At 35.3% G+C, this 19,313-nt stretch overlaps 1 protein-coding gene across 1 annotated transcript; it reads left to right on the top strand.

Annotated features, from left to right (window-relative positions):
- Window positions 1–9,364: 9,364 nt before the first annotated feature.
- LOC113101020 (B-cell receptor CD22-like) lies at window positions 9,365–18,657 on the top strand. Its single transcript, XM_026265513.1, has 9 exons — window positions 9,365–9,371; window positions 9,423–9,761; window positions 9,860–10,108; window positions 10,542–10,796; window positions 14,284–14,406; window positions 15,404–15,538; window positions 15,627–15,881; window positions 18,006–18,254; window positions 18,653–18,657. Exons 1-9 carry the CDS (start codon window positions 9,365–9,367, stop codon window positions 18,655–18,657), a joined length of 1,617 nt encoding a protein of 538 aa, XP_026121298.1.
- Window positions 18,658–19,313: the final 656 nt, after the last annotated feature.

The raw sequence follows: 19,313 nt of genomic DNA, 5'->3' as shown, positions 1-19,313 counted from the left end.
GTGCCAGTAAATAACAGTTTTTCTACAGTTTGTTTCCTGTAAATCAATTCAAATTTATTACCATTAAATTATGTATCATGCTGTTTTTGTATCACCTGCTATTAACAAACAGAATCACTAAAGGAAAGAGAAACACAAGAACTACAACTGACTTCAGCCACAGCCTTAGACGAAATCAACTGAAATAAAATAATTCATAAAATCTCTCAAGATCTGATTAAACAACTCCTAAAACAACTTCACCAGATTCACATTACCAACCAGAATTACTTTATTTCGGTCAGATGTCTACAGAAGAGAGTTACAGAGGTTTTTTTCACTACCATGATGGAGATCATTGTTTAGTATAGTTGTACATAGTGATGGCGAGATGAAGCCTCATGAAGCATTAATATTTTCAGCCGAGTGGTTCACAAAAGGGCTAATTTCCAGAAACTTAACTTGCTCACAATACTACCTGGTGGAACAAAAATATGGTAGGAATTTTACTTTCTGACCTCTGGACTTTACACCTCTGTATGTAATATATCTACTTGTTTTTCACTTGTTGGCCACCAGGTGGTATTGTGAGCAAATTAAGTTTATTTTATTTTATTTTTATTTATTTTTTTAAATGCGTACTGTCACATGTGTCTTTGGCTCTTCTTATAGCAAAGGAGTCAGCAGAAAAAAAAAATGGTATAGTTGTTTAATCAGGGTATCTTCCGTCCATTCCAAATCTGTTTCAAATTAAAAAACAGAAAATGAAAGACTCAAGAGGATTCAAGTGAGAGAACATGAATTAAATAACGAGAAATGGAAAAAAGGCTCGTTTATTCGTTATTCCATCTAGGTTAACAAACGGAAAATGAGTTTTTGACTTGATTTCTCATTTTGTCGTTTGGGGTTTAAAAAACGTTTTATGGCTTCAATATTTCATTCGCACTTGTGGGCGGAGCTGAAACGCTCCTTTCATCTGATTGGTAGAATCGCTCCGCCTTCAACACCGTCTCCTCAGTCTTTCAGAATAAGAGTCTTACAAGAGCAATGTCTAAAACCAGATGTAGCTGGACACATAATTCGTGTTGCTGCGACTTGCAAGTCACCCCTTTAAATTATTTCTAGGTTATAGTATTGTATGAATATTGTCCCACTGTAAATACAGTGTAAATAATTATGTCTCCTTGGATAAAAGTGAAGTGGAAATAAAAATCAATAATAGACTGAACAGTTCTATGATAATATGTCTGTAACATTTACCACTCTTGTCTTTTAAGTCTAAAGGTACTAGGTAGGTGTGTGTGAAATTAAAAATTAATTGGGAAAATGTATATAGTTCAATTTATTAAATAAATTTGTAATATTAGTTTTATTACATACTAAACTGAATGGTGTTTTTCTTTTAGTCTTCTTTGTTGGCCTTGAGAAAGCCGACATATATTTGAACATTATTATCATTTATTATGAGAGTAATTGACAACGACTAAAATTTTAATGTTTCACCAAATTCAGCTCAGATCTTCAGACTCGTCTGACTCGTTGCTGTAACTGGTCAGACTTTGTCCTTCTCAAAAAATCCTAGTGACTTTCATTATCTGAGCAATGAAGGTCTTACACTTAAGGTCCACTAGAGGGGGAGACAGGATTTCTATTTACATAAGTTTAAATGACAGATAAATACATGAATTTCATGTGTACTACCATGAATATGCCATATCTGTGTACAAGAATAAACTTCACACTTCAAGTTGTACTTAAAACTTCCCATTCTGGCTTTTTCAACCTACCTGCAAATTTATCTTAAGATTTATTTTTTATTCATACTGGTTTATGCATATAATATTTGTCCATCTGGAACTTTTATTTTTCATGAGCTGTACATTTTAAGATGTACTCGGTGTTGATAAATCACATGCACTGAATGTAAAGTGCTAATGTCAGGACTCTCAGTCCTCCTCCTGGATGGCCAGTGTCCTGCAAAGTTTAGCTACCCCAAATAAACACACCTAAGCTAAGCAAGGTCTTCAGGATCAGTAGCAATGCCCAAGTAAGTGTGTTGGAACTGAACTCTGCAGAACATGGTTTTCCCGGTTTAGGACTGGGTTTTAAATCTATAAATGAATTTGTACAGTTGGGTGTCTACATGCAGAGGTGTTTTTCAGTAAGTACAATGTAAACTGTATCTATAAAGACAAAATCTTCAGATCAGCATTTAGGCCACTGCCTTGAGGTCTCCATCCATTGGTCAAAACAGACCTTGCACCCCACCACACTCCTGCTAGCTGTCAACAGTAACTGCGGCTGGTGCCAAATAAAAATTATTATGTATCCCTTGTGCATTGTTCAAATTCACTACCCTTTCGTTATGTTTAGGATTAAAACATCCACTCAATTAAAGTGCTATAAGCATTAGATAAAAATTGTTTTCCCCTAATTTATTGTTGGTGGCTGTTTTTGCTCCATTGACTTCCATTATAATTACCTTTTTGATTGCAAAGCCATGACACATAATCATGCATTCTTGATTGTTTGTGGTTTTCCCTGTTGGGAAGAGGTAAAATTTGTTATTTTTTACAGTTGATCACTAGGTGGGACCATTAACCCTTTAGATAGGCCTGTGCAAAAAAAGCTTAGTTTCTGACTTGTCTATGAAGCTATATGGAGTATAACAATATATTATATTGTGTGTATGTGTGTAAGAGAGAGAGAGAGAAAGAGAGAGAGAGAGAGAGACCTTTGCACACTTACCTTGATGTATTTGAGAAAATCTAAATGTACACCTCAGCTCTCAGAACTACATGGAGTAAACAAACGTGTATTTATGCACCTGCTGCCTTTTAATGGCGGTGATAAGTATAGACTATACAAAAGCAAAGTATATGGACTTAAACACTTGCATGCCATCCTGCTGGTCATTTAATGGTGAGAAAAGCAGTAAGCAATACGAGAAAGGGCTTGACTTGAAACAAAGTTTTAGAAATGATTATGCAGTTTGACCCCTCCAGCAAGCTGCAGCTTGTTTGAAGTTGGCATTGTATTTTGGTCCATAATAAATTATGTTCAAAGTATTTTTTTTACAGTTTTTTTACAGTTACAGCAACGAGTCAGACGAGTCTGAAGATCTGAGCTGAATTTGGTGAAACATTAAAATTTTAGTCATTGTCCATTACTCTCATAATAAATGATAATAATGTTCAAATATATGTCGGCTTTCTCAAGGCCAACAAAGAAGACTAAAAGAATAATATCATTCAATTTAGTATGTAATAAAACTAATATTACAAATTTATTTCATAAAATGAACTATATAAATTTTCCAAATTAATTTTGAATGTCACACACACACCTACCTAGTGCCTTTAGACTTAAAAGACGAGATGGTAAATGTTACAGACATATTAACATGGAACTGTTCAGTTCAGTCTATTATTGATTTTTATTTCCACTTCACTTTTATCCAAGGAGACATAACTATTTGCACTGTATTTACAGTGGGACAATATTCATACAATACAAGGGGTGACTAGCAAGTCGCAGCAACACAAATTATGTGTCCAGCTACATCTGGTTTCAGACATTGCTCTTGTAAGACTCTTATTCTGAAAGTCTGAGGAGACCGTGTTGAAGGCAGAGCGATCCGACCAATCAGATGAAGGAGCGTTTCAGCTCCGCCCATAAGTGCGAACGAAATATTGAAGCCATAAACTGTTTTTTAAACCCCAAATAACAAAATGAGAAATCAAGTCAAAAACTCATTTTCCATTTGTTAACCTAGAAGGAATAACGAATAAACGACCCATTTTTCCAGTTCTCGTTATTTAATTCATGTTCTCTCACTTGAATCCTCTTGAGTCTTTCGTTTTCTGTTTTTTAATTTAAAATGGATTTGGAATGGACGGAAGATACCCTGATTTTGTTTATAAATAAGAACAAACATTGTTTTACTTGTTATCCAATACCATCTCAGCTAGAATTTTCTTATTCTAAAAAATGTTCTTACAACATTACCATGGTTGTTCTAAAAATGTTTTTAGCAGGTAGTTTTATTTCTGTTCCTAGAACTGACTCTAAAAACATTCTTAAGGAAGAACATTATCCCCTAACATTAAAATTAAGATTTAAGCATAGGTTTAGATGTTTATGTCTGTTTAAAAGTAATTGTTTGGTTTGATGTCACCATGATGGTGATAAGTGTTGGCTTTAAATGTGCAATTTGACACTTTACTTGTCAACGATGTCCTTTGACTGTTGTAATTTTTATTATAGCAAAAACATGATGATTAATATGTCATCACATATGTAGTATGGTTACCTGTTTTCACTTAATCAAATGTATGGTGTTAGCTACATATTACTTACTAATGTGACTCAATTGGTTAACAGCCTGAGACACAGCTGAATTTAAAGCTGATAATTTCAAGTATTTGAAAGAAAAACTTTTCTTTGTCACACAAACATCAATATTCAGGGTATGAATCTCAACAATGGTGAAATGCTTCATGTTGCAGTGTATTCTGGGTACATCACTTTTTTAGATTCATGCACTAATACTTGAGGTCTCTGTGTCTAAGCATTCATGAAATATTTAATTTAGAAAGAACAGACAAAAATAAATATTATATAAATCTGCAATATTTTGTGTGTTGCAACACATTTGCTAAAGTCAATGATATTGAATTAGTAGCATAGATTAGACTGCAGATAAAATCAGTAGATCAGGTCATTACATGAGAACATTTTCAACAACAGCAAGTAACAAATATCACCGCATGACATGTTTTTTTCTCTAAATGTTTTTGTCATAACAAACATAGTTACAGCAGTTAAATGAACAATAACACTGAAAAGACTCATACTGCCTAAGTGCTGATGACCATAATGGTGATGTCAAACTAAACTATAATTTTCAATAAACCATCAACACCTACGTAGACCCGCACAAAAAAAAAAAAAAAATTGTGCGCATGATTTACTAATTTGTTCCCTCTATTTACTAAAACTTGCACATGATTTAGCAAATCGAGGGGACAAATTAGGAAATCGTGTGCACAAGTTATAAATCGAGTGACCGCTATAGTAATCGTGTGCACGTTTTAGTACATTGAGGTAAATAATTAGTAAATCATGCACACAATTTAGCCTTATATATTTTCCAGCATGTCATGTGGGGCTCCATAAACACTGTTAATCTCAATAAGAATTTTCTTTACATTTATGACAGAAATAAAGTCAATCTTGTTTATAATAAGAGAAGTTGGTAATACTGTTTTTGGAGTTATTTAGGCTAGAGTTTGACACCAATTAGAGGTTGGCTTTTCACCTTGAATGTTGTTACTACAGCAAAATATGGAACACTTCTGAGCCATAAGTTATGAAAGACTGTTAAGAAAATATCACTAAACAAAAAGTTATGTGTCAACCACGCCTCATTAAAATGGCTCATTTTAAAACGCCCCCACATCTCTACATTACCGTGTGGGAAGATTTGCAAAATGCAGCCCAAATGGTCACATAAAGAAATAAGGTATAACATTTATTCTCACTGTTGCAGTCGCCACCATGTTGTGTAGACAATGAGTGCTTCATTGTGAAAGTTTTGGTCTTCCAAAACAGGACACAACTAGATTGCAGTGGTTAAGTTGTATTAAAAAACACTGTTCCAGAACAGTTCAACCCAAATATTCGAGTGTGTACAGTGCATTTTACAGACGAATGTTAGGTTTACATATTTTGTCACAGATTATCCAAACGCAAGTTTTGAGCAGTGTAGAGTAGCACTTGTTGTTTGTCATTTCTCAGATAACAAATACGGACATGGTTTTATGTTTACACAGTGTGAAACGCAATACAACGCAATGCATAAAAAGACAGCATAAGTCATTATAATCAGTTAGGATGCCTCATTTATAATGGGATTTATTGTTTTTGTCTTGTCACACTGGGACACTCAGCATCACAGTATGTTAAGGGGCATAACATTTCCGTCACATGCTTGAGGTTTTCAGCCAATCGCATCACACTGGATAGCTGGCCAATCAAAGCACACCACGCTTTTCAGACCAGTGAGCTTTATAAAAAGCGAAGTGATTCAGAGGGCATAGAGGAGCAAAAATAATGTTATGTGGAAAATATATATTTTTTTAACCTTAAACCTCATAAACATATTGCATTACACCAAATACACAACAAAGTTATTTTAGTAGCATCATATGAGTCCTTTAAATAAACATGTTTTTTTTTTTTACCTTTGCTGGGGGTCTGCCAATCATGGACTGCCTTTTGAATCATCATTGATTTTTCTTTTTTTTATATTAATCAAAACTACAATAACATGTAAACTTTAGTCAGATCTACAGTTTAAATATATATATTTATTAGAGGTGGGCATAGATTAATTTTTAGATTAATCTAGATTAAAATGGCTCATTCGAATTCTGCCGACGGCATTCAGAATATGTGTGTTACCCAAATAAAATTGACAAACAGTAAGTCTTTGAGAAGGGGTTTATCAAGCTAGGTGGTGCATTAGAAAAGAGGCTCATCTCCTGTTTCCAAAATGCATCACAAACTGCTTGAAAAAGCTGTAAACTAATTCCACATTGCACAAGGTGCAAACAACATTACTCCTGTTTCACACCAATGTTTAAGTTTTTTTTTTTTTTTAGTTTGTAGGTGTCAAGGTACAGAAACCAAATAATAGCACTGGATAGTCTTCAATGTAAAAATGAAATATACAATCAAACCTACATTTATTCAGACACCTTCAACATTTCTCACATTATTACAGTTTTGCTATATATATATCAAAAATTATACCTGGTGTCTGAATAATTTTTGGTTTGACTGTTAAAACTACAAAGTAATTCAGTGAAGAGCAGTGAGTGATTTACATTTTAATTTTCTTGGATTAACATTACAGCAGCCAGTCGCTAAATTAGGCGCGGTCACTTTAAGAGACGATGAACGCATCCAATATAATACACATCACATTTTTTCCTCAACTGTTTACTTCCACTTAATAAATAACTGACAGTTTTTTTCTAGCATAATTTCCAAGGTGGATATTTTGACATATTTTGTATGTATTTGTCGGCACAAGAGCAAAAACGAAGGAAATTCGATGTTCAAGTGTTTTTAGACGCCTTTCTCTGCGCGAGCCCTGAACACCAGAACACAGCGGTGTTGAATTGGGCTCTTTCACATCTTTTTGTTTGTTCAAACTGCGATTTGCATTTGTTCGTTCGGGTGCAGGAGGAACTTCGAGGCAGGGGCGTAGCAGCCATTTTAAAAGGGGGGGGGGGGGGCAGCTGTATGGTGATTTGACCCAAAGCTGATGTTCATAATAAATTCTAAATAGAATACCAATTGGCATTTTACTTTTTCAAATTTGGGAACATGACATGATAGCTAACAGGAACCTATTTTTGTTAAATCTTATTAAAAATGTAAAAATACTGCAGGACTTTGAGACCAATGGGAGACCATCTATAATTTATTTTTATTTTTTTAAGATAATAAAGACATTTTATGATATTTACAATATTTCAGTTGCACTACATTTGAACAATAACTTTTCTTTTTAACAGTTGGACAAAAACAGGTGTTAAATGAGTATACAGATTACATCTACAGTAATTTTATACAACATACATTTTATGAAAAATATGAGACAGATAATCTGTGAAAAAATCAAGCTCCTCCAGCTCCTCCCAGTGGTCCTATTGCCATTTGCAGAAATACATCACTTCCGGTAAAAAATAACCAATCAGAGCTGCGGTCCGTAACTTTGTTTGTGTTCAAAATGTAGAAAAATTTATATAATAAGCGAGTACACCATGAATCCATTTTCCAAACCGTGTTTTTGGCTTGTCCTGAATCGCTAGGGTGCACCTATAATAAGTGTTTATATTCGGACTATTTTAGATTGCTTCGGGGGTACCGCGGCGGAGTAACCCAGTACCTCTGTGATTCTTCATAGACATAAACAGAGAGAAGTAGTTCCGGCTACGATGTTCTTCTGCAAGACGCAAGCAGTTCTGTTTATTAACCGCTAGAGCGTCAGAAGTTGCCTACCGCAGCTTTAAGATAGTCAATCTGCTTTTTTTAATACAAATCTCACCTGTGCACATTCTGGAGAGGTTGAGCAACTGCCCCCTCTCTCTGCCAGTGACGTCACAGCCTGCCTTTCCTACAGACCAGTTAGGACATAAAGTAACAGCTATGAATTAAAAGAATAAAATTTTATAAAGTATTTTAAGATATTCGTTGCAAAACAAATATGATTTATTGTGAAATTATAATTTTACTCCGCGAGCAGCACGTAGACAAACAAAAGACAGCAGAAACCAATAATATTGTTACGTCTTATTTAGCAGACGCTTTTATCCAAAGCGACAATTAGGAGAGCATTTAACACACTGAATCCGGCGCGACGTAATGAGGTCCATACAGGTTCAATAGGTTAAATCATAACATGAAAACTTTATCGCGCGATTCGTGTCATCGCGACATACTGTAACATACTTACAGTGTGTGTTTGAAAAAAGGATGTAATCGTCCTTTGCTTTTTTCTGGGGTGCATTTTATCCCAGACGGCCTAATAGCAAAGTGAACAAACGAACGAACGAAAATTCAGAAGAGCAACAAGAGATTTGAAGCTCATAGCAGACGCGCCCAGGAGATGATTCGCTCTGTGATTGGCTGAATGTTATTTCACTCAAATCTAAGTAACAAATCAGAGAACACTACAGGAAATATTCACGCTGGATCCTAAAAAAATAAATAAATAAATAAATAAAATTAGCAGGGGTCAGAATCACCTGTTTCTAAAAGTGCGGGGGACGTGTCCCCCCCGTCCCCCCCCCCCGGTTGCTACGCCACTGCTTCGAGGTGAACTTTGCAGAAGAGAGCTCGGTTCAGTGTCGTTGTCCGTGATACGCGGCTCTCTCTCTCTCGTGCGCGCCTAACGGCACACGCTACTCTGTTCAGCTTTTCCGTGTCTTGTGTTTGGATGCTTTAATGTTTAAATCGACAAGCGGTACGGCTTAACAACACGTGAGAAAGATGAGCTTTCGTGGCGATGCGCAGCAGTGGCCTGTCAACTGTCCTGATTATCTTTTTAGGCTGGCCTCAGCAAGTCAGTTATATAAAATATCAAGGTGAATGTCATCATAGCTTGCTTAGTATAGACCCAGCTCCCAACCCAACTTTCAGAATAGATTAACGGCAAAAAAATTTTTATCGCCCAATAAGAGTCTCGCGTTAACGCAGCACGTTAACGGCGATAACGGCACACCACTAATATTTATATCCATATATAATTAACTATAAAAGTATCCTCATTCATTCCTCAGTCAATATTTGGTCTATTATGAATATGATAGGCATGAGGGGTTGGTGATTATATTAAATGGGTGAACTATCCCTTTATTTTGTGTTTTAAGGAGTTTATGGGCAGTGTGATTGGGGTGTGAGTTATGGCTCTTCACACATCTGTGCAATAAAGGGGTCAACAGTGACAATCTACTGTACTTATAAATACCCTACTGACTATCAGATCATGAAAGCGTTCTGGACCAGAACAAATGGATGCTATCCAGATCTCTTAATGGACCCTGGATACAGTCAGAGGCTTCAGTATCTGGGAGATGAACAGCAGAACTGCACCATAAGACTGAGTCATGTGACACAGAAGGATTCACAGATGTACTATTTCAGATTCATAACCGATAAACCTGATGGAAAATGGACCAATGCTCCAGGAGTGACTCTTACTGTGACAGGTGACTTTGATGAGGTTTCACTCTTCTTCTGTGCATTATGTTGAATAATAATCAGTGTATGACAGCAGCACTAGATATAATGTGTGTGTTGTGTTCAGATCTTCAGGTGGAGTCTCCTGAGACAGTAACAGAGGGAGATTCAGTCCGTCTGTCATGTAAAAGCAGCTGCGCTCTGACTGACAGAGCAACATTCATCTGGTACAGAAACTCACAGCCATTAACTGAAAAAAGAGACAGAAACAATCAACTCCTGCTGCAGTCAGTCAGAAGAGAGGATGCAGGCAGATACAGCTGTGGTGTGCAGGGACACACTTACATCTCTCCTGCTGTTCAGCTCGATGTCACCTGTGAGTACAGATTCATTAGTTTTATGTATGAACTTATGTTTATGTTTGAAACATGTCATGTTTGTTCTCTTTAGATTCACCAAAGAGTGTCTCAGTGTCCATTAGTCCATCTTGTGAAATAGTGGAGGGAGATTCAGTGACTCTGATCTGCAGCAGTGTTTCAAACCCTCCTGCAGAAATCAGTTGGTTTAAAGGAAAAACATTTGTAGGATCTGGAAGAATCTACAGCATCTCAAAGATCAGCTCTGATCACAGTGGAGAATACAAGTGCAAGTCCAAAAATAAACATGGAGAGAAATACTCTGATGCTGTGATTTTAAACATCATGTGTGAGTTGATATGGTTCAGTAACAATGACTTTAAATCCTATAAACAGAGTTCATTATGTCATATTTATTGTGATACATAATGATGTCAAAGTTTTCTGTGTTAGATCCTCCACAGAGCATCTCGGTGTCCATCAATCCATCTGGTGTAATAGTGGAGGGAGATTCAGTGACTCTGATCTGCAGCAGTGATTCAAACCCTCCTGCAGAAAGCAGTTGGTTTAAAGGAGGAACGTTTGTAGGATCTGGAAGAATCTACAGCATCTCAAAGATCAGCTCTGATGACAGTGGACAATACAAGTGCAAGTCCAGAAATAAACATGGAGAGAAATACTCTGATACTGTGATGCTGAATGTGATGTGTAAGTAAATGTTGGTCTAAGATCTGACAATAGATCCGCCTGATCCAGTGTGTTTTATCAATGTTCATTGATGAGACATTTCATTATTGCTATTTTAGATGCTCCAAGAAATGTAGTGGTGTCCATCAGTCCATCTAGTGAAATAGTGGAAGGAGATTCAGTGACTCTGATCTGCAGCAGTGATTCAAACCCACCTGCAGAAATCATCTGGTTTAAAGGAAGAATGTTTGTAGGATCTGGAAGAATCTACAGCATCTCAAAGATCAGCTCCGATGACAGTGGAGAATACAAATGCAAGTCAAGAAACAATCATGGAGTTAAAAACTCTGATGCTGTGACTTTAAACATCATGTGTGAGTTAAGGATTTTTAACATAACGTTTTAAGTTTTTTAATTTCAGCTCAGCTTTAAGTTTACATGTTATAGATTCTCTCTCTCTCTCTCTCTCTCTCTCTCTCTCTCTCTCTCTCTCTAACAGTGATACTCACAGTGTGAGTAATATGTGAGCTCATTGTGAATTCAAAATGTTGAGCAGGCTGAGAGGAGACAGTTCAAAAATCAGTCACCAAGGATTCTTTCTATCTACCTTTTTCCTGATGTAAAAATTAGCGCCATTTGTAAATTATATTTATCTAGCTTCCGGTCTCATTTGCATCCAGCTATTTTTAGCTGTACAAAACAGTTTGATTGATGTGTCCTATCATATTATTTTAATTGGTTATCTTAATTAAGAACACACTGGTTTGTCCTGCAAACAGTTTTACCGTTTACTGCACATTGTTATTCTCCTCGTTATTTACCTACACCAGCTAATGAACCGGAAGTCACCTATAGACTTGCTTCCACCTTGAGGAAAAAGGTGGATATCCACCTAGCTAGAATTTTTTTTTTTTCTAAAAATGTTCTTAGAACAATACCATGGATTATTCTAAAAATGTTTTTAGCGGGAAGTTTTATTTTTGTTTCCAAAACGTTCTTCTGAAAAGATCGGATAACATTTAGCTTAAAACATTCTAAAAAATTATTTATTAATAACATTAGTAGAACCTTATCCCCTAACATTCTAATTAAGAATTAAGCAGAGGTTTAGATGTTGATGTTTATGTCTGTTTAAAAGTAATGGTTTGGTTTGATGTCACCATAACGGTGGCAAATGTTTGGCTTTAGTTGTGCAATTTGACACTTGACTTGTCAGTGTTGCTCTTTAACAGCTGTAATCTTTATTATGGCAAAACAGCAAGAGAACTTGTGGTTCGAAGACGATGATTGCTGATGATTAATACATAATCATATTCGTAGTCTGTCAAATGTAGTTACAGCATTTAATTAAACAGTAACACTGAAAACTCTAATACTGCCTAAGTACTGATCACCATAATGGTGATGTCAAACTAAACTATTATTTTCAACAAACCATCAACACCTCTGTTAATATCAATAAGAACTTTTTTTTTTACATTTATGACAGAAACAAGTAAATCTTGTTTATAATAAGTGCAGTTGGTAATACTGTGTTTGGAGTATTTCCGCTAGAGTTAGACACCAATCAAAGGTTGGGTTTTCACTTTCAACCAACATCTGACATCTGAGCAATGTCAGTTCACATATAGTGTGATGGGAAGCTTTATTAGAATGTTAGAGAATAATGTTCTAAAAACATTATCAATAGATATTTTTAGAATGTTTTCTTAGAGAATGTGTTCCTACCTTTTAGCAGAACATTCTGGGAACTAAAATAAAATTTGCTGCTGAAAAAAATTCCTAAAGCATTAAACAATTATAGGTGGGTTACTACACAGAGTCATAGTTCGCTGACAAGCTACGCAATATTGTGTGCATAATCGCAGATGAATTACATGTGGTTATGAACACAATATTGCAGAGCTTGTCAGCAAACTACAGCTCTGTATATTAAGTGCGGCTCCATTTGAAAGCAGCTGATTGACATTTACCACTAATCACAGAACCATCTTGACTGACAAGACACGCATGACAATTGCATGCAATTAATCATGAAGCCCTACTATAAATCTGCGGGATCTTGTGAATTACAACAAATCTACTACAATCACTAAAATTAAATTAATAGCATATATTAGGCTCAAGATAAGACCAGTTGATCAGACCATTACATGAGAACATTTTTTACATCAGCAAGAAACCAATGTCACCTTATGATCTTTTTACATAACAAATGTAGTTACAGCAATTTGAATAAAAAAGTAGCATTGCAAAGTGTCATACTACCCAAGTACTGATCCCCATAATGGTGACCTCAAACTACAAACTATGTTTTTCTATAAACCATCAACACCTCTGTTAATCTCAGAACTTTATTTTTACATTTGTGACAAATATATCTTGTTTATAATAAGTGAAGTTGGTAATACTGTTTTTGGCATTATTTACGCTAGAGTTTGACACTAAACAGAGGTTGTTTTTTCACTTTGAACCAACATTTGACTTGTAATGTCAATCTACATCTGGCATGATGGAAAGCTTTATTGGAATGTTAGAGGATGTTTTAACAATGTTATCAATATACATTCTTGGAATGTTTTTAGAGAATGTTTTCCTACTTTATGGGAAAACATTCTGGGAACTAAAATAAAACTAGCTGCTGAAAACATTCCTTGAACATTAAAAACTTTTAGGTGCGGAGGTCTTCTTGCTCTCTGAGAGAAGTCAGGTCAAGTCAAGTCAGTCATAACATCTCTATTTAATGGTATTGGACAGTTTGTTTGTATCAGTGCACCAAGATCCAATCAAAATATTTTACAAATTTGTCCACAGTTGTGGTTAGTCAGGGGCCCCACCATACATTTTGCCATGGAATGTGCTGCTCACTGTACAATTAAGTCAAATAGAGTCACTGTGTGACTGAATTGGTCAAGACCAGGTGACACTCTCAATATCCATGTAAAAGCTTCAGCTCAGAAATTACATTGATACTTGGAGGCCTTCAGTGAGGAACTACTGATTAGAAATAATATTTAAAATATTTGTTTCTGTAGATCCTCCAATGAAACCAATGATCTCCATAAGCCCATCTGTTAATATGATGGAAGGAAATCCAGTTAAACTGAGCTGCAGCAGTGATTCAAACCCTCCTGCAGGAATCAGCTGGTTTAAAGGAGGAATGTTTGTAGGATCTGGAAGAATCTACAGCATCTCAACGATCAGCTCTTATCACAGTGGAGAATACAAGTGCAAGTCCAGAAACAAACATGGAGCGAAATATTCTGATACTGTGACTTTAAACATCAAGTGTGAGTTAATGATGATTAAGGAACTGTGATATTAAATCGTCTAAACATCTGTGAACTCATTTTTATTTTTATTTTTTTCTATTTTTATTTTTATTTATTTTTTGCGGTTAATGATTGTTTACGTCAGATTTTAAATGTCTTGTGTGAGTTAATGATCATCTGCACATTGTTTAAAATTTTGAAATGCATAATTATTGATTATTTCTTCATTTTTTTAGACCCACCTAGGAACGTCTCAGTGTCCATCAATCCATCTGGTGTAATAGTGGAGGAAAAGTCAGTGACTCTGAGCTGCAGCAGTGATTCAAACCCACCTGCTCTGGACTTCAGCTGGTTTAAAGGTGGAATGATTGTAGGATCTGGAAGAATCTACAGCATCTCAACGATCAGCTCTGATCACAGTGGAGAATACACGTGCAAGTCCAGAAATAAACATGGAGAGAAATACTCTGATGCTGTGACTTTAAACGTCATGTGTGAGTTAATTATGATTAAGCAACTGTGATATTAAATTGTCTAAACATCTGCAAATTCATATATATATATATATATATATATATATATATATATATATATATATATATATATATATATATATATATATATATATATATATATATATATATATTATGATCGTCTTTGCGAGATTTAAAATGCCATGTGTGAGTTAATGATCATCTAAACATTGTTTACAATTTTGAAATACACATTTTTTGTTTATTTTTAGAGCATATTTTTTCTTATTTTTAGACCCACCTAGGAATGTCTCAGTGTCCATCAGTCCATCTCTTAAAATAGTGGAGGGAGATTCAGTGACTCTGATCTGCAGCAGTGATTCAAACCCACCTGCAGAATTCAGCTGGTTTAAAGGAGGAATGTTTGTAGGATCTGGAAGAATCTACAGCATCTCAAACATAAGCTCTGATCACAGTGGAGAATACAAGTGCAAGTCCAGCAATAAACATGGAGAGAAATACTCTGATGCTGTGACTTTAAACATCAAGTGTGAGTTAATAATGATTAAGAAACTGATATTAAACCGTCTAAACATCTGTGAACTAATTTTCTTTTTTTTTTTTTTTTTTTTTTTTGCTGTTAATTATTGTTTATGTCAGATTTTAAATGGCATGTATGAGTTAATGACCATCTGCACATTGTTTAAAATTTTGAAATGCATAATTATTGATTATTTCTTGTGAATTTTCTTCATTTTTTTAGACCCACCAAAGAGTGTCTCAGTGTCCAACAATCCATCTGGTGAAATAGTGGAGGGAGATACAGTGACTCTGAGCTGCAGCAGTGATTCAAACCCTCCTGCAGAAATGAGCTGGTTTAAAGGAGGAACATTTGTAGGATCTGGAAGAATCTACAGCATCTCAACGATCAGCTCTAATCACAGTGGAGAATACAAGTGCAAGTCCAATAATGAACATGGAGAGAAATACTCTGATATTGTGACTTTGAATGTCATGTGTGAGTTAATGATCATCTGCACATTGTTTAAAATTTTGAAATACACAATTTTTGTTTATTTCTAGAGCATCCTTTTTCTTATTTTTAGACCCACCTAGGAATGTTTCAGTGTCCATCAATCCATCTGGTGTAATAGTGGAGGGAGATTCAGTGACTCTGAGCTGCAGCAGTGATTCAAACCCTCCTGCAGAAATCAGCTGGTTGAAAGGAAGAACGTTTGTAGGATCTGGAAGAATCTACAGAATCTCAAATATCAGCTCTGATCACAGTGGAGAATACAAGTGCAAGTCCAGTAATGAACATGGAGAGAAATACTCTGATGCTGTGACTTTGAATGTCATGTGTGAGTTAATAATGCTTCAGTGAATGGTATCAAACAGATTAGTGCTCTGTAAAACCCAACAAGTAAACTTAACTCAAACCGTTTGTGTAAACAGATTGCCTTGATTTAAACCATGTGTTTAAGCAAACACTGATCTCTAACATGGTTACTTCAAATGAAACAATAAATCAACATCTAAACCTTAGTTCATTCTCAATAAGATCTTCTGTAGACGTCTGACAGAAATAAAGTCAGTCTGGTTATTAATAAGTAGAGCTGGTGATGCTGTTTGTGGGGTTGTTTAATCAGATCTTGAGAGATTTAATGTATTTTATTTCAGTTGATTTCATCTAAGACTGTGTCTGAAGTCAGTTGCAGTAGTTCTTGTGTTTCTCTTTTCTTCAGTGATTCTGTTTGTTAACATTAGCTGTTTATCACTAAAGCTCATTTATCACTCAGTTAATCAGTTCATTATTTAATTGCAATGTAAATCTTCTTTCAGTGAAATCAACTGAATTAAATTCAGAGTACTTAAATGGTTTAAGGCAACCCACCTAGAAATGTTTAATGTTCTAGGAACGTTTTCAGCAGCTAGTTTTATTTTAGTTCCCAGAATGTTCTACTAAAAGGTAGGATAACATTCTCTAAAAACATTCTAAAAATGTCTATTGATAACATTGTTACAACATTATTCTCTAACATTCTAATAAAGCTTCCCATCACACTAGATGTGGACTGACATGGCTCAGAAGTCAAATGTTGGTTGAAAGTGAAAACCCAACCCCTGTTTGGTGTCAAACTCTCGCGTAAATAAGTCCAAAAACAGCATTACCAACTTCACTTATTATAAACAAGATTTATTTCTGTCGTAAATGTAAAAAGGTTCTTATTGAGATTAACAGAGGTGTTGATGGTTTATTGAAAATAATAGTTTAGCTTGATGTCACCATTATGGTGATCAGTACTTAGGCAGTATGACTCTTTCAGTTACAGTTAATTTAACTGTTTGTAGCTATATTTGTTACAATGAAAACAGTGAAAGACAAATGTCATAAGATGATATTGGTTACTTACTAATATTAGGATTTTCCTCATGTAGTAATCTGGTCAGTATATTTTATCTGGAGTTCTATGCTATTAATTAAATATTACTGACTATAGCAGATGCAATGCATAAGATCTTGCAAACTTATGTAATATTTTGTCTCTTCTTTTTAAATTACATTGTTAATGAACCAGAGAAAGGTTAGACACACAGAGACCTCAAGAATTACTGTATGGATCTCAACAATGGTGACATGCTTCATGCCGCAGTGCATTCTGGGTGACATGGATGAGTTTCGTGTGATGTACCCAGAATACATTGCAGCATGAAGCATGTCACCATTGTCGAGATTCAGACACTGAATCCTGATGTTTGTGTGACAAAAAAAAAAGTGTATTTTTTTTTTTCAAGTCATTGAAATAATCTGCTTTAAATTGAGCTTTGTCTCAGGCTGTTTAGCCATTAAGTCGCTTTAATAATTAATATGTAAGTAACACTGTACATTAGATTTGGTGAAAAAGGGTAAACAAGCCACATATGTGATGATGTGTTACTCATTAGAAAGTAACCAGCACCATCAAACCACATGTTTTCTTGCTGTTCTTGCCACAATAAAGATTACAGCAGTTAAAGAACAACGCTGACAAGTCAAGTGTCAAATTGCACAACTAAAGCCAACACTTACCACCATTATGGTGACATCAAACCAAACTATTCTTTTAAACAAGGCAAGGCATCTGCTTAAATCTTAATTAGAATTTTAGGGAATAATGTTCTAATAGTTATTAATAAACATTTTTGGAATGTTTTTAGAGAACGTTATCCTATCTTTGAGAGAACGTTCTGGGAACAAAAATAAAACTACCCACTAAAAACATTGTTAGAACAATCATGGTAATGTTTTGAGAACATTTTTAGAACACAAAAATTCTAGCTGGGAATCGGTTTCCTCAAACAGTTTGAGTAAACATAACTTGTCAGGTTTTTAAGGATATCTGTTTATTCAAATGGCTTGAGTTAAGTTACTTCTTCGGTTTTAAAGTGTAGGGTTAAAAATTGTAAAAAAAAAATGAATGTAACTCTTCATATGTCTGATTTAGATGCACCGAGGAATGTCTCAGTGTTCATAAATGGATCAGGTGAAATAGTGGAAGGAGATTCAGTGACTCTGATCTGCAGCAGTGATTCAAACCCTCCTGCTCTGAACTTCAGCTGGTTTCAGGAGAGTCAAAGCTCCTCTGTTGGATCTGGACAGAGTTTCAGTGCACTACAGAGTGGACGCTTCTACTGTGAGGTTCACAATCAACATGGATTTCAGCGATCAAAAGCTGTTACTGTCAATGTCATGTGTGAGTCTATTACAACCATAAGATGCTAATTCTCCATTTTAATCATTTCAATTCCTATTACTAATTAAAAATATGTAAAATGTATTAATCTTATTATTGTTGTTAGACCCACCAAAGAGTGCCTCAGTGTCCATCAGTCCACCTGGTGAAATAGTGGAGGGAGATTCAGTGACTCTGAGCTGCAGCAGTGATTCAAACCCTCCTGCAGAAATCAGATGGTTTAAAGAAGGAATGTTTGTAGGATCTGGAAGAATCTACAGCATCTCAAACATAAGCTCTGATCACAGTGGAGTTTACAAGTGCAAGTCCAGAAACAAACATGGAGAGCAATACTCCAAAGCTGTGACTTTAAACATAATGTGTAAGTTAATGATGGTTCAATAACTGGTATCAAACAGATTAGTGGGTTAACAATTGTAAAACAGGATCGTGACACTTCATTTGTCTGGTTAAGATGCACCTAGAAACGTCTCAGTGTTCATAAATGGATCTGGTGAAATAGTGGAGGGAGATTCGGTGATTCTGATCTGCAGCAGTGACTCAAACCCTCCTGCTCTGAACTTCAGCTGGTTTAAGGAGAATCAAAGCTCCTCTGTTGGATCTGGACAGAGTTTCAGTGCAAAACAGAGTGGGCGCTTCTACTGTGAAGCTCACAATCAACACGGATCTCAGAGATCAGATGCTGTTACTGTCACAGGTTAACCTTTTATTAACACCCTTTATTTTTTTTGAATCAGTTTTGACAGTTGATTTGATTAAATTATCTTCCTCTTTCAGTTCACTGTAGTGCTGCTAGGACAGTGTTTCAAATCACAGTGGTATCTGGAGGATTACTCATCATCATTAGCATCATTGTACTATTTAAAATGTAAATATAATAAGCTAATATTATTTTATATTATATTATATAATAATAGTATATAAATGTAATTATTAACTTATTATTAATTATATTAAATTGTTTATGTTTCTTTCTGTTTTGTTCTGTCTTTTTTTTCATAGTAAGAGAAAAATGACGAATGGAAGATCTGCAATACATGAGTATGAGGTGAGGAGATG

The sequence above is a fragment of the Carassius auratus genome, unplaced genomic scaffold, assembly GCF_003368295.1.
Source record: "Carassius auratus strain Wakin unplaced genomic scaffold, ASM336829v1 scaf_tig00217448, whole genome shotgun sequence".
Lineage (NCBI taxonomy): Eukaryota > Metazoa > Chordata > Actinopteri > Cypriniformes > Cyprinidae > Carassius > Carassius auratus.
This window is presented reverse-complemented; position numbering and strand designations above follow the sequence as displayed.